Consider the following 23,480-nt stretch of genomic DNA (forward strand, 5'->3'; position numbering starts at 1 on the left):
GGCTCTGGCAAGACTACAAGCTGCCAGCCATCACAGCAGGGGGCCCTCAGACAGCCTGGCAGGAAGAAGAGTGAGGATAAATGGTTCATAGTTGAAGTTTTGGGACCATTACTGCCCTGTCAGGACTGGAATGAGAAGGCTGTCATGACACTGCCCGGAAAGGGTTCTGGGTCACTGAATCACTGACATCATCAGAGTAGTCCAGGGATAATAGTGTAATAATTGTGGCTGAACACAGAGATCAAAACCCTTGAGATTAGACTCATTATTTTAACTTAAATACACACACACAAGGACACAGTGCATTATCATCTATTTACATGAAGTTACAATGAAGGCTCTGAGAACATAGCAGTGAAATGTGGCTCCGAGACTCCCTTTGCTTGCTCTAGAGACACAACTCAGCACCATCATCACAGGACATCCTTGTTTGTGTGAACGATGGAGGAGAGGCGATGGGGCAGCCCACTGAGTACAAAAAGTTTACCAAGTGTCATTCCTGTTAAATGAGTGTGTGCTGGGTATCAGCTGATGATGGAAGGCCTATGAAAATGGCTTCCTCTCTCACTCTACTGCTGGACCCTCCCAAGAAATTCTGACTTCAATGTGTGCACACATCAGACAGGGGGCAGAGCAGGGATGTTGTGAGGGAAGAGTTCAGACCTTCCTTGGAAAAATAAAAGGACCAAAAAAGTAAAAAAAAAAAAAAAAGTTGAAATTACATCTCTCATTTTTTTTTTCTGTCCTATGCTATGCATTTTGTTGCTGTTGTTGTTTAGTCTCTTAAGTTATATCTGACTCTTTGTGACCCCATGGACTGTAACCTGCCAGGCTCCTCTGTGGGATTCTCCAGACAAGAATACTAGAGTGGGCTGTCATTTCCTTCTCTAGGGATCTTCCCAACCCAGGGATCAAACCCATGTCTCCTACATTGGCAGGTGGATTCTTTACCATCTGAGCCACCAGGGAAGCCCTGCTCTGCATTTTAGACAAACTCAAATTAATTAGAACACCACTCCTCAGGCCTGGTTTTATAAAAGATCTTTTACTTAAAAATGAGGCTTCTCTGGGATACTAATATGGGTGTAGTCACATATGTTATACACGAATAAACAAAGCATGAAACAAAAAACTGGTGTTGCAGAGTGCTATGAACTGTTTAATAAAGAATAAATATTATGTGTTAAACCACAAGGTTCCTCCACTGAGGTTCAATCCTGGTAAATGAAAACCCCCTTGGGTCAGGGGAGCACCTGGAGCTCCGTTCTGGAACTGGTGGTGGGTGGAGGGTAGCGTGGAGGGCAGTGAAGGACTGTGAGGAGCTGAGAGGCAGGATGAGGACTCTTAAGGATGTCTCAGGGTCAAACTGAGGTCTTCCAAGTTGCTGTGATGTAAACCTGCTGTCACTTCATCCTTTTGCAAGCCTCTAGCTGAACTAGCCTTTTCTAAGCAACGTGACTGTGAAATAATGAATTCTCTGGGAATTCACAGGAAGGGAGGGCGCTGGACTTTTAACAGAGTGTGGAATGGAGGTGTGAACAGTGCTATCTAGAGCTTAAGGGACAGGGAGACCCTTAATCCAGCAGATGTCTGGATTACCTGACATTGTTTAACATGAATGAGCTCTACAGACATTTAAACATGCCATTCTTCCCTACACCATTACCTTGAAATTCATGTATTTTTAAATAAGGACATTGATATATAAATTAAAATCACATATAAACACTGAAATCTCTGTTTTAAATTACAAAATATTAGTGAGTGTCTTTCCTACAGTTTTTTCTTTTCTTGAACACATTCCGATGACATCCCCACGGCAGCAGTTGCCCAGCTGGCACCAGAAGGTGAAGAACATTGCCATGTGCAGCTGGGAGGGCTTGGGAAGCAGGTGTTTCAATAATACATGTTTTTATCCCACCAGCCTAAAGAAGGAGGAAGCAGTAAATGAGAAACAGAGGAAGGTCTGCTGGAGCAGATCAAGAGCCCCCAAGTCTCCCATATATTAGTACTCACTTCCAGGGAAGAGTCTGATGAAAAGCTTCCGCACCTCATCATACACCCAAATCAGAACTGCATGTGGCACAGCCACAAACCAGTACTGAGGCCTGGAGGGAGAGAGGGGGTGGCGTGAGACCCACAAACCCACCCTTAAGTGGCTGAGCACCTCATTCATTCCCCTTTCTAGACTGGACAGAGCAACTCCATGGGTCACACAGTGTAGAACCCCAAGGTTTCTTATTTAACTGGACTGTGACCGCTAGAAACAGTGTCTGCCTGAGAAGGGATCTGTTGGATGAAGGTAGAGATGGGATGGGAAGGGATGGAAAACCCACCTCCTCTTCTGAAAAAACTAGCAGGTCAAAGCCTCACACTGATTAAAAGAAAAAAAAAAAAAACAGTTCAACTTTATCTCTTTGGAAAGACTTGAGGGAAAGACTTGTTAGGCTGTGACAACCAGATTGGGGCCGGTTCCTCCCCGTCGTTGCAGGGAACCTCACCGGAGCATCGTGAAATTCAGGGCCTGGATGCTTCCAAGGCCATAGGAGAGGATTAATGCGATGATAATCTGTGAGGCAATCCCCACCCAGATGACTTTATTTCTGTAAGACACAAAAGCAAACAAATTCTGAACTCCAGCCTCAGGCCCACATGCCCAGCAGTCATCCGGGCAGCAAAGGCCCAGGCTGAACCCCCAAGGCGGCTGCACCAGTACCTGAAGAGACCTTGCTGGAAGGTGGAATTCCTCCGGGTTTTCCTGATGATCAGATCTGCTATTTGCTGAATCATGATGCTGACAAAGAATGCTGTGTAGCCCGTCCATTCTAGGTATTTCCTCTGGTACCTTGTCTGTCAATGGCCAGAGAAGAGAAGACTATGATGCCCCACATGGACCCTCAGGGAGGTGTTGGTGCCTTTCTACAAGCCTCCACTCTCTTTCCCCTCCCCATGATTGAGAGAGGGTCACTTCCTGTGTTTGGAAAGAAACCTTTCTTCCTTTCACCTGGAGAGCAAGAGAACTGCTAACTTAATGGATTTGGCCCAGCTGTGGCGCTGCTGGCTGCTCCTCCTCCACACCTGAAGTGTGCTAATCATTGAATCGTGTCGGACTCTTTGCAACGCCACGGACTGTAGCCCACCAGGCTCCTCTGCCCATGGGGTTTACCAGGCAAGAATACTGGAGTGGGTTGCCGTTCCCTTTTCCAGGGGATTTTCTGGAACCGAGGATTAAACCCAGGTCTCCTGCATTGCAAGCAGATTCTTTACCATCTGAGCCACCAGGGACGCAAGCTAACGTAAATAGGTGAGCTCTAGACCTCCAACTTGAGAGATGAGCTGAGCCCAGCAGAGGCAAGCCGCTGTGACCACAGGGCCCTCAAGCCCTGTTAACCAAGAAAACCATCACCTCCCCTGTCCCCTTACAGCCATCCAGGGAGGACGCCACCAGCAACCTGGCCCTTACCCATTCCTGTCCGTAGCTGTCTTCCAGGTCATTCACATTGTTGTTCTCCCACTCCACCCGCAGATTGAGGATGGTGCTGGGTAGAAAGCCGTGCTGTGCGTACACAGTGAAATACGTAACAAAGGCCCCCAGGGCCTGCATGAGGCCTAGAAGAACAGGAGAGGTTCTGTACTGACCCCAGAAGTGCCCTGCCTCACTCTCCTCTGGGCTCCTCCCACAGCCCACCCCACCCCACAGGGGAAGGTGGGTCTCTAGGCAGCCCCTCCTCGCACCGATGTGCAGGTAGGAGTACAGGGCGAGTGGCGCGTTCACCAGCCTGTCCTTTTTCTTGTGGCGAGGCTTCCTGTTCATAATGTCGCTTTCGGCTTTCTCGTAAGCCAGGGCGATGGAGGGAATCTAGAGGGAGAGAGCAGCATGAGGCCTGACCCTGAAATGCTAGATGGAAGGAAACAGTGGCAGCACAGCCAGGGGCCCGATGTGGCGGGGGTAGGGGGGTGGGGGTGGGGTGGGCGCGGGGTGGGCGGTGGCGGTGGCGGCGGTGTTATGGAACTGGTCCATCCAGGGAGCAGACAACAGGGTGTGCTGTCTGCAGAGAAGACGATCCACCTGTGTCTGATGGTCTGATCGTCACCCTGTGCTGCCATCTCTAGACGATCTAGTTATAAAGCACTTTCTCTTCCCACCACTGACCAGTGGTTCTCTCCCAGGTCCTCCCCATGGAGGGCACAGAACCCGAATTTCTAAGTTCCCTAGTGATACCTGGAAGAACCATGGCAGTGGAGATAAGAGCAAACTGGCTGCAGGCTCTGGGGCTTCGCTCCCCTCTAAAGTAGAGATGCCCCAATATCCCTGGACCGTGGAGGCTGCTCAGGTGTTGTGTGAAATGGGGAGCAGGCAATGACCTGCAGAGCTGTGGGTTTTGCTTGCTCCCCGAAGCCTCTGTAAGCTACAGCCATGGGAGTGACTGTCATGAAGCTTCCTAAGGGGATTCGTTCTAGCAGAGGGGAGGTTTTAGGTGACATTACTGTAGGTCTGCATGAGGTTTCCCAGTGTTATTAATGGCTGCTTCTTACTGTGTTTGGTGAGGGGCTTCCAGGTCACAGATTCTTTTACTTAACAAGGGGTGGCTGTGGGTTATCACTTTGGCACTGGGCCCCAAGCAGTACAGGGACTATTTTGGTGACAGCTTTTAAAAAAAAAAAGGAGGGGAGGCACATGAGCTGAAACTGACCAATGGCCTGTGGTTTTTTTTTTTTTTTTTGGAAAGGTGAAGAACTCATGTGTTGAAACGTTCTTCCATGGAGTGAAGTGGTTTTAATTTTCAAACACTTGATAGATCTCTGGTCCTGTGCTTTGAAGTGTGGTTGGTGGACCAGCTGACTCGGCATCACTTAAGAGCTTGTTAGAAACCATCACATTGAGGTCTGAGAAGCACTGATTAATCCATCTCCTGCCTTTGAAGGTAATGACACTGAGGTTTCCCTCACCTGGGGAAGTCATCAAACCCTGTTCCTTTTCTGGCTACTTACTATGTCTGTGCCCAAGTCAATGAACAAGATAGTAATGGTGCCGATGGGCAGGGGAAGCCCAGCAATGATGTAGATGAGAAAGGGGCACAGCTCGGCGATGTTCTTGGTCAGTGTGTATGCGATCGTCTTCTTTAGGTTGTCAAAGATCAGGCGACCTAGGCAGAAGACATTTCTCCCTATAGGACTCGCTCCTCATTTCATGGGCGGCCCCAGCCCTCGCTAAGACCACTCAAGACCCCACTCACCTTCCTCCACCCCTGTGACGATGGATGCGAAGTTGTCATCCAGCAAGACCATGTCGGCTGCATTTTTGGCTGCATCAGAACCTGCTATCCCCATGGCGATCCCAATGTCTGCCTTCTTCAGAGCTGGGGAGTCATTAACTCCATCCCCAGTCACAGCGACCACAGCTTCCTGCAGGGATGGCAGAAGGTTTTGGGAGGTGGGTGGAGGGGGTTAGTGAGCAGCCTGGAGGTCTGCTGCACCAAAACAAAGGCCCGTTTTGGGTTGGAGGAAAAAGATTAAGATGGGAAATCCCAGAAGTAAGAACAAGCTCCAAATAAGATGTGTTTGAATGATCAAAACCATATGAATCCAAATTGTAAAGATAGGCCCCTGGGGAGCAAGCAGGAGGGTCCCTGAGTGGACAGGGTCAGCCTCAACAGATGGAGATGTGGAGATGACCTCACCAGAGCCCTAAGGGGGGCCAAGGCTCAGCACTGCTTCTCCCCACAGAATGATGACAGACCTAGAAGGTTCCCTGGGTGCTGCATTCACCCACCTGCCTCTGACAGCCCTCCACGATGATCAGCTTCTGCTGGGGGGACGTCCGGGCAAAGACGATCTCCGAGTGGCTGGCTAAGAGCTCATCTAGCTGTTCTGGGCTCATGTCCTTCAGCTCCATGCCGGTCACCACAGCGGCCTTAGCATCCCTAGACAGGGAGGAGGAATTGGGTGTGGGCCTAGGTGGAATCTGAGGTTAAAATTCTGTTCTGGGCAGGAGGTGGGGTGAACCTCTTTGGTTTTACCTGGAACCCCAAGTCTTGACTCTTAATCATCTGGCGGGATGATGGGGTGTGTGGGTCTCTTTTCAAGACAGTGAACTAAGGCTGACAGGCATTTCCTTGTGTCACATGACAGTAGGAACAAGTCAAGTAGCCATTTCTTACAGGAATAGGTGAGAGGTGGCACTTCCCAGGGCAAAGCTTTACTCAAAAGGAGGTAAAAAACTTCCTATTTGTACATTTTGAATCCAAGAATCCAGCTTTTGCCTGAACACATGGGTGACAGCTCTTTGCTGTTTATTTCAGACTCACGGTGTCTACTATGCAACAAGCTATGTAGGGAGAAAAGTTAACCGAGGTCTTCTTGAGGAAAGCTTTTATCTGTTGCCTGTAAAAGTGAGGTTCTAGGAACTACTGAGACTGCAGACCTGACCATGCTGTCCCCTGGAGCACTGTCCAAAGGAACATCCAGCAGAGCCTAGATCCCTACTTGGTCTGCAGGGCTGGGGGCAGCCTGTGCTATGCGGCCCCTCTGACTCTCCCCCACAGCACTCACGCTCTCAGTTCCGAGTCCCCGGCTCTCAGTTCTGAACCCCCGACTCTGTGCAAAGCCCTCACAGATCCTACTACCTTTGCCAGGGGTGAGGGCCTCTAGCCTTCCCTTCCCTTGGCAAACATTTCAGCCTTCAAATCTCAGCTTAAATGTTCTTAAGCACAAAACACCGCATGTTTTTTGTTTACCTTTTTAAAGTTTTGAGCTCTTTTTAGGTCTCCTTTTTTTTTTTTTTTTTTTTATTGGTGCTAAATATTGAAATTCTAGCACGTGACTCAAACTACAGGTTTTCCTATATTCTGGTGAAAAAAAAAAAAAGGGAAGAAGCAAGAAGGAAAGGCTTGTTTCCCTTCCTCCCCGAGCCACGAAAACAGTTTTTCCCTGATCATGAAGCTGCAGTTGATAAAGTGGACACTTGAAAACATTCACAAAGTAACCACCCCTCTCTCCTCTGTGGTGACTTGTAGGAAAAAGTAAAATCCTACTATTTCAAAAAACAAAACAAGTACAACCTCTGAAGCTGTTTTCATAGATGGACATTATCACCGATGTTACCTACACAAAGGAGCAGTGGGCCACCTTAGGCTCCAGACACAAATGTTGTGCCCAGAGGCTGTTTACCTGCTTGGTGTCCTAACTGGTAATTTGTTGCCCTGGCAGCCACTTATCACCTGTCAGCTCTGTGTTCCTAACAGGTATAACTGTTTGGGTAAACTAGATGTTCTTGGGTCTTTTTCCCCCGTATGCATTTATGTATAATAAAGCAATGACAGTTATTTTCCAACTAAGACTTTGGAGACTTTGACTGATTTAAATGATCAACAGTCAGGTTCCCACTGCCAGCACCTCTGTGCCTGTGCTTATTTCACTGAGTTTGTTGTTGTTTATTGCTGTTTAGTTGCTAAGCCATGTCCGACTCTTTTGTGATCCCATGGACTGCAGCCTGCCAGGATCTTCTGTACATGAAATTCTTCAGGCAAGAATACTGGAGTGGATTGCCATTTCCTCCTCCAGGGGATCTTCCAGACCCAGGAATGGAACCCAAGTTTCCTGTGTCTGCTGCAATGGCAGGTGGGTTCTTTACCAGTGCACACCAGAAAAGCCCTCCATTCTATTTACAACCAAATAAAAAGGAAAGAGAAGTATGTTTCCATAGCAATACATTATGAAACCTAAATACTAAATAGGGAATAAATACTCAAGATGCAGACTACGGGCTCAGAGAGCACAAAGGATTCTCAGTGTTCCTGATTATAAACTGTACCAATGGCAGGTAATTTCCTATAGAGTTTCTGCTTCAGTTTCCTCATGCTAAATTCAGCACTGAAGTTTTCAGATCTACTTCACTGGGCTGGAATACGGGTCATTTTCATGGTCTCAATACAGTGGCTGGCACATATCAGGTGCTCGATAAAATTTTGAGTAATGACTGGATATAGAAATTACAGAGTAAACCAGCCGGAAATTATAGAGTAAACCAGTAGATCATGTTTGGCAAAAAGGGGTTTGCTCCAGACAACTCTTTAGAGGCAGTAGGGCCTGTGGTAAAGGCCTGAGTTTTGCTGTGTGGGTTCTGAACTCACTGCTTGTTAACTTGCTCCACAGGAAGGTTGAGGCGTTTGGCAATGTCTTCCACCGTCTCACTGTTGGCAGAAATGATACCGACGCTCTTGGCAATAGCTTTGGCTGTGATTGGATGATCGCCTGTAACCATGATAACCTAGAACACAGGCAAGGAGACAGGCATGTGGGTGGTGAGGGACTCTGCTGCTCAGGCGAGCGGGGATGACTTGATTTTGCCCATTCCACCATGGCGAGGGGCCACTGTGGCTTGCAGTCCTTGATCTTTAGGTCAGATAATCACCTGTCTCAGAAGGACACATGGATCCCACTGGATCTACCCTTGTTTCTAAACCTTACATTTCCTCCTCAGACACTAGAGCAAGTCCTTCCCTTTGGTGTAACTTTGTGATTGGGCTGACGGATGTCTCCTTCAGCGTCTTCATGATGCTCCATGGCCTTGGAATTAACACAGTAATGGAATTCAAATTTTGGCTTGTCATGAGGGAAATGGAGTATGGGAGCTGGACCTCGAGATTAAGTAACAAAACTTTTTATTGTCTGTCGTGGTCTAGGGTGACATGTGGTTACTTCATGGTTTTCTGCTCATTGCAATTGCACTTGTGGTTTATTCCACACAGACACAGTGACTGTGCTTTTATGGGACGGTTACTGAAATCTTAGTACAGTGAAAGTAGAGACTTGAAAAAAGGGGAATTATGACATTTAGGGGAAGAGACCTAAATACTGACTCTCCTATGACAGATGCTCCTAGAAAGGAACTCAGCATCCGTGGAAGATGTGTGAAGTTAGGGATGTGCAAGTCCCACCTTGATCCCTGCGCTCCGGCACTTGGTGACAGCATCAGGTACCGTGGACCGAGGTGGGTCAATCATTGACAAGAGGCCCACAAAGCAGAAGTTGGAAGTAGGGAAGTTCATCGTGTCTACATCAAATGAATATGTTTCTGGAAACTCGTCTGTCGGTAGGTAGAGGTGACAGAAACCTGAAATGGGTATGAATTTAGGAGCTGGTGAAACTAGGATAAAAAAATGATGAAAGAAAGAGGGAACATTTTCATATACTTTCAGTCCTTTGTGTTTTACCAGTTTAAGAGAATTGATGTCAATAAATCTGGCGGCTCAGATGGTAAATAATCTGCCTGCAATGTGGGAGACCAGGGTTCGATTCCTGGGTTGGGACGATCCCCTGGAGGAGGGAATGGCCACCCACTCCAGTATTCTTGCCTGCGGAATCCCATGGACAGAGGAGCCTGGTGGGCCACAGTCCACGGGGTTGCAAAGAGTTGGACATGACTGAGCGACTAACACACTAATTGTTCAGTTCCTTCAGTTCCATAACATGTTGTTTTAGGAAAGACACGTTTTGTCCCCAAATCATTTACTCTATGCCTGTTAGGTATGCTCTGGAGACAGAAAGCCCCGGAGTGGACAGCCTGTACTTCTGAGGAGGTTGCAGTTTACAGGGAGTGTGGGGGTAGAGACAGAGACATAAAGAGATGAAGAATGGGGAGCTGTGCCCAGAGGGTCCCCTCCATCCATTCCCACATTTGTCTCATGCTGTTCTATGTGAGTAGTTCCCCCCACAACCCTTCACATCTGTCACTCAAGGTCTAGACTGAAATGTAACTCCTCCCATAAAATCTTCCCAGACCTCTGATCTGCAAGGGCCCCCACTCTCCTACACCATCACACAGTATCCCCTGCATGCTGACCACATTCTCCTTTAGGAGATGAGTGAACGCCAGGGCTACCCTGCTGCACCCCAAGCCTGCCTCGTTGTGCCTGCCAGCGGGATCCCACTCTCTCACCCAGCACGCGCTCCCCTATGCCACCCAGCTCCATGTAGGCTGTGTGGAAGGCCTCAGCCGTGCTCCTGTCCAGGGGCTGCTCCTGCCCGTTGATCATGATGGTGCTGCACTTCTCCAAGATCCGCTCGGGGGCCCCTTTCATCACCACGAGGAAGCGCTTGTCGTCTGGGTCCTCAGTCTCATGGATGGAGAGCTGTGGGGGGAAGGATAGTGCATGCTCAGTGCGGCATCGTGGGTAAGGACACAGTCTCTACTAAGAAGGGCCTGAACTGGACAGAGCTTTTCATGAGCAAAACATTGCTTTCTCTGTGGTTTCTGTTTCTACTCTCCGTGATATGTAAAGGAAGAATGTTCTCTGCAGGCATGTTCTGTCCTTTCTACTTCATGCCCAAGTAATATGCAGAGACTGAAGGACTTCCTGGCAGTCCGGTGGCTAATACTCCGAGCTCCCAATGCAGGGGGCCTGGGTTCCATCCCTGGTCAGTGAACTAGATCCCTCAGGCCACAACTCAAAGAGCTCACGTGCCAGAGCTGTTTTGTTTCTTCCAGTTGAATGATGTCCCAGAGACCTTCCAAGGCCTCCTCCTAAACCACCTTGCTCAGTGTTGAGTGCTGCACAGGTGTGTGGATATAAGGTGACTCTAGAGCATCTCAGAGCTCCCTGGCCTCTTCTGTAGGACCCACTCCTTTCTAGCGACTCCAGGGAGCCCACTTTCTCCATCAACACTCTGTACAGGTGGCCTCACAGAACCTGCTCTTCCTCTCCCCAGAGAGGACGGAGCCCCAGTAGGATTCGAGTCTTGTCTGTCGTTGGAAGGCCATCCGCCTAGGCTGAGCACACCCCCAGGGTCTGTCCGAGTCCTGGCTCTGGCCCTTGCTGGTTGTGTCCTCTGTTTCCTCATTCTTGACTACCTAATAGAATTGTGAGGAGTGTGGAAATCAGCACATGATAGCCATGATTACTACTGTTATTTTAGGACTGCTAGTCATTCTACTTACACTTATGTTTTGAACAGAGATCTGAGTTCCTCTACATTTTACATCATACATTTTGTTAGTTGTCTGCTTTGCTAACCATGACTCTTTACTGGTCAATTATCCACAAAAATGTTTGCTCCACAGTTATTTTCCAGTCCTAAATTCCTTCCAAACAAAATGTGTGCGTAATCACTAGAAAACTTGCACACAAATGTGGTCATCCTACTTACATAATTTAATGTTATGCAAAGACTAAGTCCTAGAGAAGGAAATGGCAACCCAATCCAGTGTTCTTGCCTGTGAAATCCCATGGAGAGAGGAGCCTGGCAGGCATGGTCCAAAGAGTTGGACACAACTGAGTGACTAAACGACAACAACAAAAGACCAAGTCACAACCCCCAACTCCTGCTTTGGAGTCTCCGGAGAACTCTACCTGTAGCAGCACTTTGTTTTCTGTCCTGACCTGAGGAGGGTGGACATGGCTGCCTGTTGGCCACCCTGGTGGGAGGGGAGACAACCAGGCAAGGGTGGCCAGTCTCCCCCTGAGCAACAAGGGGCGGAGACTCCTGTGCACTGCTGGCAGGGCAGACATGGAAAGCAATGCTTTGGGTCCTCACTGGTCCTCATGAAGGGCGAGGTTCACCCAAATGGCCTGAACTGACTGCCTGGCCTCTGTGTTGCAGTAAAAAAAGCATAGACTCAGGCATCAGACACACGTGTGAAGACTTATATGCTCAAGTGGCTCCGGCCACCTCAATACTTTCTAAGGCCCATTTCCTTGCCTGCAGTTGGGACTTCCTCTGGGCCTACCTTCAAGGCTTATGGTGAGGATTACATGAGACCAAGCATGGAGAATGCCTGACACAGATGGGGCAGCTGACTTCTCCTCACTGCCCCCATCACTCAGCCTGTCATGTTGGGGGGTGTGGCTGCTGCCCCTCCCTGTGCCCAAGTCACCAGGGCGGGCAGTGGTGCGTCTGTGTGCATGTTATACAGAAAGGCCACGTGTGGGAATGGCAGGCCCCGTCGAAACCTTCATCTTTTCTCTCCTCTACTTGTTCTGTGTTTACAAGATGTCCAGGCTCTGCATCTCTTTTTAAAGTCAAGTGTTATTCAAAACACATACTGACTAAAGGATACCTACGAGTAGAAATGCTGCTCTAGTGACAATCAAGATTCAGTTGGTACTAAAGCCCATGAGCCCTAGAGCCTGTGCTCCACAACAAGAGAAGTCACTGTAATGAGAAGCCTGCACACTGCAACAAAGACCCAGCACAGCCAAATATAATTAAAAACCAAAAGATTCAGCTGTGAGGGGAAAGTCACCTGAAATTTGTTGGTCGAGTTAAAAGGGATTTCAGCTACTTTGCGGTTTCTTTTTCTAATATCCATCACGTTACCCAGCACGACCTCTGAGAACTTCAAAAGAGCAGTTTCTGAGGCATCTCCAACCACAATTTTCTGTGAATCAAAAGATATAAGTAGTTGCAGCACATAATCAGGTTCTTCCGTGGTTATTTTCAACCAACCAATGTGCAACCTAAGCTGACTAAGTACCAGAGGGAGAGAACAGTTATCCCATAAGTGACAGATTTACTACTGTTAGTGTTAATCGTGTCTGACTTGGGACTGTAGCCCGCCAGGCTCCTCTGTCCATGGGATTCTCCAGGCAAGAATACTGGAGCAGGTTGCAATACAGGAGACCCAGGTTTGATCCCTGGATCGGGAAAATCCCCTGGGCAAGACTACTGGAGTGGGTTGTCATTTCCTTCCCCAAGGGCAAGACTACTGGAGTGGGCTGTCATTTCCTTCCCCAGGGGCAAGACTACTGGAGTGGGTTGTCATTTCCTTCCCCAGGGGCAAGACTACTGGAGTGGGTTGTCATTTCCTTCCCCAGGGGCAAGACTACTGGAGTGAGTTGTCATTTCCTTCCCCAGGGGCAAGACTACTGGAGTGGGTTGTCATTTCCTTCCCCAGGGGCAAGACTACTGGAGTGGGTTGTCATTTCCTTCCCCAGGGGCAAGACTACTGGAGTGGGTTGTCATTTCCTTCCCCAGGGGATTTTCCCGACCCAGGGATAAAACCTGGGTCTCCTGTATTGCAACCCGCTCCAGTATTCTTGCCTGGAGAATCCCATGGACAGAGGAGCCTGGCGGGCTACAGTCCAGGGGGTCGCAAAAGGTTCAGACACGACTAACACTTACAACTGTTAACTTCAGGGTGCCACCTGCTGGCGATAGGGGAGTTCAGACAAGTTAGCCCTGAGAGTGGGAGTTTTCATGTAAAAAAAGCAATGAACTTGATCTTGGAGGAGGGCAGGGGGTGTTCCCTGGAACTTTGATTGTATCTTCTTAGCTGGTAGAGAATTTAGGACAGTAACCCAAAGGCACAATCATTTTCAAGAAAGAGACTTTTCAGAAGACCTAAATGAATATTTTGAGAACTTTTAGATTTCTTGAAGTTAGTGACAGTGAAAAAGCTTTCTACAGGTCTTGTGGTTAGATTCGCTCTCACAGAACAAATGCTACTCAGTTGCAGAGATTAAATCAAGCACCAGATCAGAACAGAGAAGGTGACTTCGCTCTGCAAAGTGGCTGCGGCTGAGACTGCATGTGGGGCTTCACCTTCATGATAGGGACGCTCTCCTGTCCAGGTTTGAACTCAGCGCGGTTACACAGCGTTATGATCTTTGACAGGGAGGCCCAGGTCGCAGAGCTTTGATCAAAGACTTGATCTGGAAAGAAGAACCATGGATGCTGAGGATGCCAGGCTTGTGCCAACGAGCAGCACTGTTCACCCACGGCCACAGACCAGCCGTGCTGAGCCCACCATGCAGGGCCAGGCTGGATGCACCCCATGGCTTACTCGAATGGTTTTCACTAGTGTCCGCCACGAAGATCTGGTGGTCGAACCACAGATGGGCCACCGTCATCCTGTTCTGGGTCAGGGTCCCGGTCTTGTCTGAGCAGATGATGGAGGTGGAGCCAAGAGTCTCCACTGCCTCCAGGTTCTTCACAAGGCAGTTCTTCCTGGCCATTCGTTTTGCTGTCAGTGAAAGAGTCACCTAGACAGAGGAGAGAGAGAGAAGCTTTGAGAAAAACCACCATGCTGAACTTGGGTTCAGTAATGTAGGAACAGTTAGAGTTGGACTAGTTTCAGGTATAGTTACAGATGCAGTAAAACTGCACCAGACCCAGTGGCTGAGAAGGCATATAAAGCTTGCATGCGCTCTCTCTCTCATGTCCCTTTACTCCTTGAGGAAAAGGATCCTAAGGGATCCACAGGTAGCAAAGCCGGGCAAATGTCAAGTCAATACAAAGGGGGCTTGGCTGCTGAGTGCCCGTGGTTCACAAGCAAGAGTGTGTAAGACAGACTTCAGCCACTATGTGCGAAAGACCTTGCCCCAAATGGCTTACTTGTTGCTTTGGGGAATCAAGAAACACTTGTTTCACTTTAAGATCTCCAAATGTTAATAAAGATTCTTGGCTTTCTCTGAAGCCCCCAGATCTCAAAAGGATTCTTTAGGCTCCAGCTTGATCAAATTACTGTCTGCTGGAGTCAGAGGAGACAGGCAATCAAACACTTCTGTCCAGGAGTGGTTCTGTCCAGGACGGTGCCAGGAGCGGAGGTATGAATCCTTCCCACCTGGGGGCCTTGTTTCAGGATGAGTTAGGTCCTGACACAGGGAGAACCAAAGTTAGACCAGGGAGCAGAGCAGAAAGGGCTGAACTGCTCTGTAGGATCAGGCAGGGAGTTTGTGTCTCAGACTGCCTCTGAGAAGGAGAAGTGATGTAAAAGTGTACCTACATCCCTCAGCTGTAGAAACTGCCAAAGTTTTTTTTTTTTTCTTTTAAAAACTGTGGAAATGCAGGGAAGGTGTCAGGCTTCTAGAAAATTTCTAAGTGGTGGTTCAAGACTGTCTTATCTAGATCTTAAGGGGAAAAGTATCATATGGGATTTGCAGATAGATCTCTGAAAATGAAAACACAAGTTTTCAGGGACAATTCATTCAAATACTAGCAGACGACAGTTTTCTTTGTCCCTCTAAGAGACAGAACATCCTATGACTGGCCCTGATGGAGCAGACTCAGCCACGGCAGAGCAGGATGGCACACTAGCAGGGTCAGGGTGCAGCCACTAGCAGCACAGACTCACAGTGACAGTGGCCAGGAGACCCTCAGGCACATTGGCCACAATGATGCCAATGAGGAAGATGATGGAGTCCAGGACATAATACTTCATGGACACTGCGATGATGAAGAAAATGATGCCGATGGAGACTGCCACTCCTGCCACGATATGAACAAAGTGCTCGATCTCGATGGCAATGGGCGTCTTCGAGTCCTCGACTCCTGAAGCCAGCGAGGCGATCTGCCCAATGATGGTGCGGTCACCTGTGCTGATGACCATGCCAGTCGCTGTGCCTACAGGTGGAGCAGACATTTTATTCCAGGGGTCCTCAGCAAGGAGGGACCATGGCCTCGCACGCTCCTCTCTTTGGTGGCTCACATGGCCAATCAGCACATGACACTACAAAGGCCAAACACCAGCTCTCTAGGCTCCTCAATTCCACATTTTCTCTTGGAAAAGCTTAGCAGCAAGAAATGGTAGAGAGAGAAACATAAAGCTTGACAAAGGAGAAAGGCTATGAGAGGAACCTGAAGTCCTGCAAGCTACCGGACCTACCTTCCAGACAGGTCGTGGAGAAGAAGGCGATGTTCCTGGTCTCCAGGGGATTTTCATGTGTGAACTCACAGGAGCGGGGCTGGGGCTCCGACTCCCCGGTGAGAGATGAGTTGTCCACCTGGGAGGAGTTTTGAAAAGAGTTCAAGGTCAGGCGACTTGTTCCCTTCTTTGGTTACACTGAGACCTGGAAAGACCACAGCACCACGAGTGTGATCCTTGGGGCACCCATGACACTGACCTTACACCCCTGAGTGGACAGTAACCTGATATCCGCAGGGACCTGGTCTCCACCTTTAATTTCCACTATGTCACCCACCACCAGTTGTTCAGCAGGAACTGTCTTCTTCTCTGAGTCTCGAATGACAAGCGCTTGCTGCAGAAGAAAATCATGACCCAGGCCTCAGATCCCGTCCTGGAATGATGCTCGCCCTCCTGCACACCCCTTGTCCCCCATAGGCTCAGGAAGGAAGGCACGGGAGTGCATGGCTGTCAGAATAGCAGACAATGAAGCCAAGGCTTCTACTCAAGTCCTGAAGACCCTAAGAACTATTTTTCTTGAGTTGGAGCTCACGGAGATAGCCTTCGACCCAGAAAACGCTGCCATGGGAGGTACAGCAAAGCCACAGCCCTGGGCCGGACAGACAGGGGGACCATTATGATGAACCATCCTGCAGGGAAGTCCAGGAAGAGTCCTGAGGTTGAACCAAAGGGATCAATGATCTCGCTCAGTTCAGAAAGCCTTTAATGGAGTGAGAGATGGGTCTCTGCTTCCTAACACAAGAGATTCCACCCAGAGACCACGCCTCCCGGCAGCTCGACAGCCCAGTGAGGGTGTAGTTCTGTGTGCTGACAGTGGTGTCCCCAGAGGACTCCTCCCAGGTTGCTGCAGGAGGAGAGATCTGAGGTCTCCCACACTGGCAGCATTCAGGGGCAACATGCAGCGAGGCTCAGAAATGGGAGTGAAAAGACTGATGGTTGAAGAATCACAGGTTGGCCCCCTTGGCTCACATTGGAACCACCTGAATGACTTCTGTCTGAATGGTTCACCGAGCTGAGGAGCAGCCACAGGAGATGCTGAGCAGTGACTTATATTTCCGTCCCATTCTGCTCTTGACCGAGCATCTTCCTCCACCTGCCACACTGACCACACCCAGGAGGGAACAGGGGCTCCAGGGAGATTAGGCCAGTTGCCCAAGGCTCCACAGACAGCAGGGAGGGGTCCCAGGCCTCCAAGCCACTCCCCCCCCCCCCTAATGCTCGCTTGTCTCAAGCCTGGAGACACCAGGGAAGCTGTCACACTTGCCTGTGGGATCATCTTGCGGAAACTGGACATGATGTTGGTGCTCTTCGCCTCTTGGTAATAAGCAAAGACCCCGGTTAGAATGACGACCAGGGCAAGCACAGCGCCCAAGTACACCTGGGTGAGGAGGACAGGCACCAGTCAGAGAAGCAGCATCAGGAATGAGCCTGACCTGAGGGCCAGGGTGCTCCACGGGCCAATCAGAGAGATGGCAATTGTGTCCGATGTAACTTGCAGGCCACACAATTCACCCATTTGAAGTTTATAACTAAATGACTATTAATAATTAACACAGTTGTATAACAATCACCACAACCCATCATTCCAGTAAGACCCCTTGTGCCCACGGTGGTCACTCTCCCGCCCTGGCCCAGCCTGGGCAGCCACTGATCTGCTGTCTGAACCCAGGGCCTGTTCTGGACATTTCACACCAATGGAATCGCACAGAATACGGCCTTTTGCACCTGGCTTCTCTCTCAGCATCATGTTGGCTGCTCTAGCTCTGTGGTTTGAAAGTGAAAGTCGCTCAGTCGTGTCCGACTGTTTGCGACCCCATGGATTATACAGTCCATGGAATTCTCCAGGCCAGAATACTGGAGTGGGTAGCCTTTCCCTTCTCCAGAGGATCTTCCCAACCCAAGGATCAAACCCAGGTTCTCCTGCATTGCAGGCAGATTCTTTACCAGCTGAGCCACAAGGGAAGCCTAGCTTTGTGGCCCCTAGCTTTGTGGTTTGGTCCTATCTTATTATTAGACACAGAAATTCTCCATGGTAAAGGGAGAGAATTAGCTTTGAGGAGAGAAAGCCCAAAGCACCTCACATGGATGTCGATTTTTTTTCCCCACATAGGAACCAATCATGTATTGCTCTCTTAAAAATTGATGCTCACACTGCTCTGAGACACTAGAGCGTCAGATAGACTTTCTATTTTATACCTGGAGAAGTTATTGATTTTCTAAGACTCATGCAGTGATTGGTCAGTGGTAGACCCTGGACCCCAGCCCAATCCTCTGCCCAGGGAAGGCCTTGCATTATAGTGCTGACCCCCCCACTCTACCCTCCCATCCCCATCACCAGCAAACCCCGGAGGAGCCCCCAGCGCCGTACGTTGTCCAGGGAGGAGGAATGATCGTTGGAATATTGAATCCCATACGCGATCCAGCACAGGATGGCTCCTACCCACAAGAGGATGGAGAAGCCCCCCACCATCTGCTTGAGGAATTTGATGATCTCTGGGGTTTCCTTGGGGGGCGTGAGGCTGTTGGGCCCATGCTGAGCCAGCAGTTCAGCAGCCTGGGCACTGGAAAGACCCTGAGAAAGCAGAGGGAAAAGAAACAGGAGTTAGACGTTTCTCCCCCCTCGGGCTGGATGTCACATTTCTGCAGACTGTGGGCAGCTGTGACTATGTCCCAGCTCAGTCACTGTGCCATCTAGGGGTCTCATTGGGTGGACTCCACCATTCTCCTGGCACATCCCATAAACTGTGGGACAGAGCAGATGCCCTGACACCTCCCTGCCGTGTGCCTCCCTTGACCCTGTGTCCTCTGAGCCCAGGCTCCGCTGCTCCTCTTTGCATCCCTCTCTGTAGGCCAGTGCGTCACACAGTACATATTTCTGTTCACTCAGAACAGGTGTATCCAAATCTCCTGGTGTTAGGACACCACATCTTTGAGTTTGAATTCACAGAATGAAGCAGCACTTCTGCGATGGGAGATTTTAGGAGGCGCGAGGTGTCCCCCCTTCTTGGAGGAGGCCTGGACACGACATGAATACTTCCAGGGCACAGGGTTTGAAAGAAACCCTGGACCATGACAGTGAGGAGGCACTAAACCTTCCAGGGGTCACCATGGCTCAGCTGCAATCACAATCAAAGAACTGTCTGTGACCAGACATACAGCCCAGCAGAAGGCCTTGCGAGGGCTGTGGCTCAGGCATGCTACTCGTGAGGTTAATGAGCCTCCTCTCACAAGGTGGGCACGTGCGGGGCTGGCAGGTCACTCACAAGCCCCAAGCACACAGCCTCTCTCTTTATATGGTCCCCGATCCCCTCCCCTGTCACTGGTTCTCTGATGACTTACCGTAATGGTGTTTGTACTGTATTTTGTCTCCAGTTCCTCTTTGCTGAGTTTGTGGTCATCCTAAAGTCCATGAAAAGAACAGAGTGAATTAGATAATTCCAAAAGACTTGAACCCTAAGCCCTGACAAGCCCATGAAATCTGGGAGAAGCACTGAGGATGGGAGAGGGGCCAGGAAGTGTAGAAAGAAGGAACCGTTGTCCCAGGGGTTCCTGCAGTGAGAGAAGAGAACTTCACTGCAGGAGAGCTCACTGGCCAGCAGATTTTCTGGCCATCCCTGGAGAGTTCAGACTTAACTTGCCATTTACCACATGGTAGCTGTCCTTAGTTTTTATGAGTAAAGCAATGCATTTCACCTCAGTCTGGTCTCTAGCACACGCAGATTCTAGCACACCTGTTGTCCAGACACCAGTGATCTGGAAACTCAACTCAGACCTGAACTGTGGGATTAACAGGGAGCGATCAGCAGTGCCAAACCATTCCACGTGTTCTGACAGCTCCACACAGCCCTCACCGGGCAGGCCATCTGGGAGAGAGAAATGGGCCTTTCCTTCCTTCAGCACTTGAGGCTCAGCTTGCTATCAGACAAGCCCTCAGATTAAAAACCTGCCAAATAAATACCAGGGGAGCGGTGGGGGGGGGGCACACTTGCTAACTCTGCCACAGAATCATTAAACTAAAGCAGAGCTTCTCAACCTTAGCATTATTGACATTTTGGGTCAATAACTCTGTTGTGGGGACTTCTGCCCACCAGCACCCTCCCTTTGAGAAGCGATAACCATAAATATCTCCGAACATTTGCTGTGGCACCCAGAGAGCAAAGTTCCCCTGTCCTGTCCTGTCCTGTCCCTTTCAGAATCTCTGGGCTAAATGGGCTAGAAATCTCTTCCTGTGACAAAAAACCCAGCACTCAGGATCCTAAAACTCTGACTGTCAGAGACAAAAATTTATACTGTGACTGGTACCAGAACCGTCTCTTTTCTTAAAGCAAAAATGTTTCATGTTACAGAGAGTTAGGGTTTTGTCCTGTGCTTAGCCAGATTGGCCCTGCTCTTCCATTCACTGTACCAGTATCCACTGAATATGACATTTTTTGGAAGCCATAGGATTAAGACATGGTTCTGTGCATAGTATGCCAAGTTCTGGGCAGAGAAGAGTTAACATGATTAAAGTCGTTGCTTTCATGGACGGATCTCACACTCTAAGGGGCCGTACTGCACCATCCTCCCCACTAGCCTGACTCTCTGGGGATGAGAGTTGGGAGGGTGCGGGTATGAACTCTGCTGGAAGAGCACAGGGCAGCACCAGGTGCCTCGGGCTTGAGTCACCTGCTTGTTTCTTCAGAAGCCAGGGACACTGCATTACTCATCAAGGTTCTAATTTTCTGGAGGGGTTGGGATGCAAGGGCACCCAAGTACGAAGTCACAAATTACAGGATTCCTGTAAGAAGGTTGCGAAAAAGAGGGGAAAGAAAGCTATTTCTCAGCAAAGAAGCAAGGGAATACTCCAGTCAACACCATGGAATTCTTTTTCTATATTTTCAAAAAAGGCTCAAATTTCAAGGAAGGTTCTCATTGTAATTAACAGGCATATGATATAATAGATACATATTCATGTTATAAACAGTAATTTCAAGTAAGACTAGTTGTATCTTCATCCCTAACTGCTATATACATGTAGGAAATAAGAATGACTATCTCAGCCTTTCTCCAGTTTCTCTGTAACCCTCTTAACAACTCTAAGAGGTAGGTACCATTTTTAATTCCAATTTTTCAAAACGAGAAACTGAACTTCAGGAAAACAGATTTGAATTCAGGTCCAATTCCAGGGTCATCAGAACATACATGGATAAACACCTTGTGGCATGTGTTTGTTTAATGAGCTCTCCAGGTAAAATAAAAGAGCTCTGATTTGCAGCAGTCACATCTCAAGCTACTAATACAGTACCAGTCGGCTTGCCTGAATTCTGGAATGTTTAACAACCTGCTCTGAGGCACACAAGAGCTCACAGCACTACTAGCTGCTCAGAGAACCACAGCTCTGAAGTCTGCAGTGAAGTGCAGGACAACCCGGCATAATCTCAGACTCAGGGCAGGTTTCCATTGGCATTCCTGAGATGTAATCAGCCACATTTCAGTTCTGGGGACGTTCTTTCTCAGGGCGGCCAGCTTTAGTAGTAACAGGGCTTCACATCCACAAAGCACTGCCATTACAAGAGACTCTCACCTCACTTTCCCCCTGACAAACCCATGAAAATGGTTTGTTTCCCGTTTTACATAAAGAAAACTGAGCTTCAGAGAAGCTAGGTAGCTTACTCCCTAGAGAACTGGAACCTCAGCTGAGCCTAAGGCTGCCTGAAGCCAAGACCAACTCTTACTACTGAAATCCTTTCTCATGGGGCAAATATACCCAGAAACCTAGCAAGTTTAGGGGCTTTCAGTTTTCTTCCTGGGTGGTTCTGACTGATGAGATAGTTTAATTTCATAGGCTACTAATATCTCAATGGAGCAGCAGGGAAGAGAGAGGTCTGGGCAGTGCCTGTGGTGACTGGCCTCAGAGCAGCCCTCCCTGAGTGTGCCTACAGCCTGAATGCAGGAATCTTCCGAGGGCCTGACCCCTGGGCAGATACAATCACACCATTTTTTTTTCTTAAAACAAGGAAACACATGTCAGGGATTTTGAAATTCTTAAGACTGAATTTTCTTTTGTAAGAAGTGGGTTATAGGGGCAAGCTGTCACCAGGGCGGACAGTGCTCAAGGGCACCCATTTGCTCAGAGACCAAATCAACTGACCAGAGCAAGTTCTTTCCTAAGCTCCTCTTTCTGGTGGTTCTTTTTGCGTTCCAAGCACTTGTTTTTCAGGCCCTTGGACTTCTTGCCATCCTCCTTGTCTGTTTTCTCAATGTCTTTGGTTCCACTGAGCTCCACTGAGTAAATTTCTCTTTTCTGAAAGAGAAGCAGAGGTGCAATGTTGGCCCAAGGTAGATGGGTTTTCTGAGGCGAAGCAGCGGGCCTCATGGTGGGTGGAACTTAACAAGGAAGGGGCCCTCCCCCCAGCTCCCATTCCCGGTCCCTCCTCCCGGGAGTGCTGTACAGCTCCTGCAAATAGCTCTTGCAGCGCCTTCTCTCTGCTCTCCTCTTGTGTGGAGGGCAGACTGGGTGGGCTCCTCAGGGGACCCCTCCCTGGGCGAGGAAGTTCTTTTCCCCGACTCAGACAAGATCCCTCCGAGGAGGAGCAGGGTCTCGCTAGTGCCTGGTCCCCACGGGACACCAGCGCGCCCCGTGTCTGGGTGGGGGCTCCTGGTCCCCACGAGACACTCCAGCGCGTCCAGTGTCTCGGCGGGCACGCCTGGTCCCCATGAGCGCTCCCCGTGTCTCGGAGGGTGTACCCAACTGAACTCCTGAACCGCCGAGGGCAGGACGGCGTCAGGACCACAGAGCATCCGCGCCGTCACCAGCCCTGCGCCGCCCTCCTCCGGCTCCGCGTCCCCTTCCCGCGTTTGGGTCAGCATCTTCACCCTACCAGCCCGAGTTCCACGGCCTCCGGACCCGGAGCGGAGAGAACAGAACAGAGACCGCCCGCCCCTCCTCCCGCCCCGGCGGCACACACCCGGTCCATGGCGCGGGCTGGGGGTCCCCTCGGGAGGGCGGGCCGGGAACGTGTAGGGGGTCCCGTCGAGCGAGGACCGGGGCGCGGGGTCGCGCTGGGCTGGCGGTGGGGTCCTCGCTCCTTCGGGTGCCGAGCGCCAGCGCAGCCCTGCAGGCTGCGCGGCCTTAAAAGCGCGGCCCCGCCCCCGCCCGCGCGCCCCGCCCCGCGCCCCGCCCCCGTCCGCGGGCAGAGCGCCGGGCGGGCGTGGGGTCCAGTGGGCAGTGCGGTTCGGCAGCCCGGACCTGCCTCGCGGAAGGCTCTAGGGAAAGCCCCCGCCCACCTTTCCCCTTGAGACTCGTCAGATTGTGAAAAGTCCTTAGCGAGGTGGGGGTGGGGGGAATTGTAGCTCCCCGCATTGGTCATTCTCTGGGTGTCCTGGCATCGAAAGGCCCTGGACCACCCGAGAGTGGACTTCGATGGGCGCCGTGGGGTCAGAGCGAAGTAGGAAGTAAACGAGAGCACTCCCGCGACCCCCAGAAGCAGCCCAGTTACTTGCAGGATCCAGATGCGGATGAAGGGGGTTGAGGCCCGAGGGTTGAACGAGGTGCCTGAGAGGCACGCTGGACCTGGGGTCACCGATGGGGGTGAAGACCTCTCTCTTCCGAAAGAGAGCTGCCCACAGTCGCCATCATTTCTCCCTCCCCCTCCCCTTCCCTCCCTTCCCTTCTTCTTTTCTTTCCGAAAGGGCAGAGTTGGAACTCAGTCCCCACCCCCTACCCCTGTGGAGCGGGGGCAACGGCAATGAGTCATAACTAAGTCCTCAGGGACAGGAAGACTCCGGCGACATCTAGTTACAGATACATATCACAGGTTCCTTAGCGTCCCACCCCCAGCAACTGCGTGCTTCTGTG

At 50.1% G+C, this 23,480-nt stretch overlaps 1 protein-coding gene across 2 annotated transcripts; it reads right to left on the bottom strand.

Annotated features, from left to right (window-relative positions):
- Nucleotides 1-1,138: 1,138 nt before the first annotated feature.
- ATP12A (ATPase H+/K+ transporting non-gastric alpha2 subunit) lies at nucleotides 1,139-23,279 on the bottom strand. 2 transcript variants are annotated; one of them, XM_081549203.1, is made up of 23 exons: nucleotides 23,126-23,279; nucleotides 21,774-21,926; nucleotides 18,983-19,042; nucleotides 18,012-18,215; nucleotides 16,908-17,021; nucleotides 15,843-15,977; nucleotides 15,605-15,722; nucleotides 15,074-15,342; nucleotides 13,784-13,982; nucleotides 13,543-13,652; nucleotides 12,245-12,379; nucleotides 9,941-10,133; nucleotides 8,940-9,115; nucleotides 8,133-8,269; nucleotides 5,774-5,924; nucleotides 5,238-5,406; nucleotides 4,993-5,147; nucleotides 3,736-3,859; nucleotides 3,464-3,609; nucleotides 2,717-2,850; nucleotides 2,502-2,603; nucleotides 2,017-2,108; nucleotides 1,139-1,925 (listed from the first exon to the last, which is right to left on the bottom strand). In XM_081549203.1, exons 4-23 carry the CDS (start codon nucleotides 18,111-18,113, stop codon nucleotides 1,897-1,899), a joined length of 2,790 nt encoding a protein of 929 aa, XP_081405329.1. In that variant the 5' UTR covers nucleotides 18,114-18,215; nucleotides 18,983-19,042; nucleotides 21,774-21,926; nucleotides 23,126-23,279; the 3' UTR covers nucleotides 1,139-1,896. The 2 variants fall into 2 exon arrangements, with proteins under 2 accessions (XP_081405329.1, XP_081405328.1); XM_081549202.1 differs by lacking the exon at nucleotides 23,126-23,279 and adding an exon at nucleotides 22,591-22,783.
- Nucleotides 23,280-23,480: the final 201 nt, after the last annotated feature.

The sequence above is a fragment of the Giraffa tippelskirchi genome, chromosome 12, assembly GCF_054371585.1.
Source record: "Giraffa tippelskirchi isolate mGirTip1 chromosome 12, T2T-mGirTip1v1.2.pri, whole genome shotgun sequence".
NCBI lineage: Eukaryota > Metazoa > Chordata > Mammalia > Artiodactyla > Giraffidae > Giraffa > Giraffa tippelskirchi.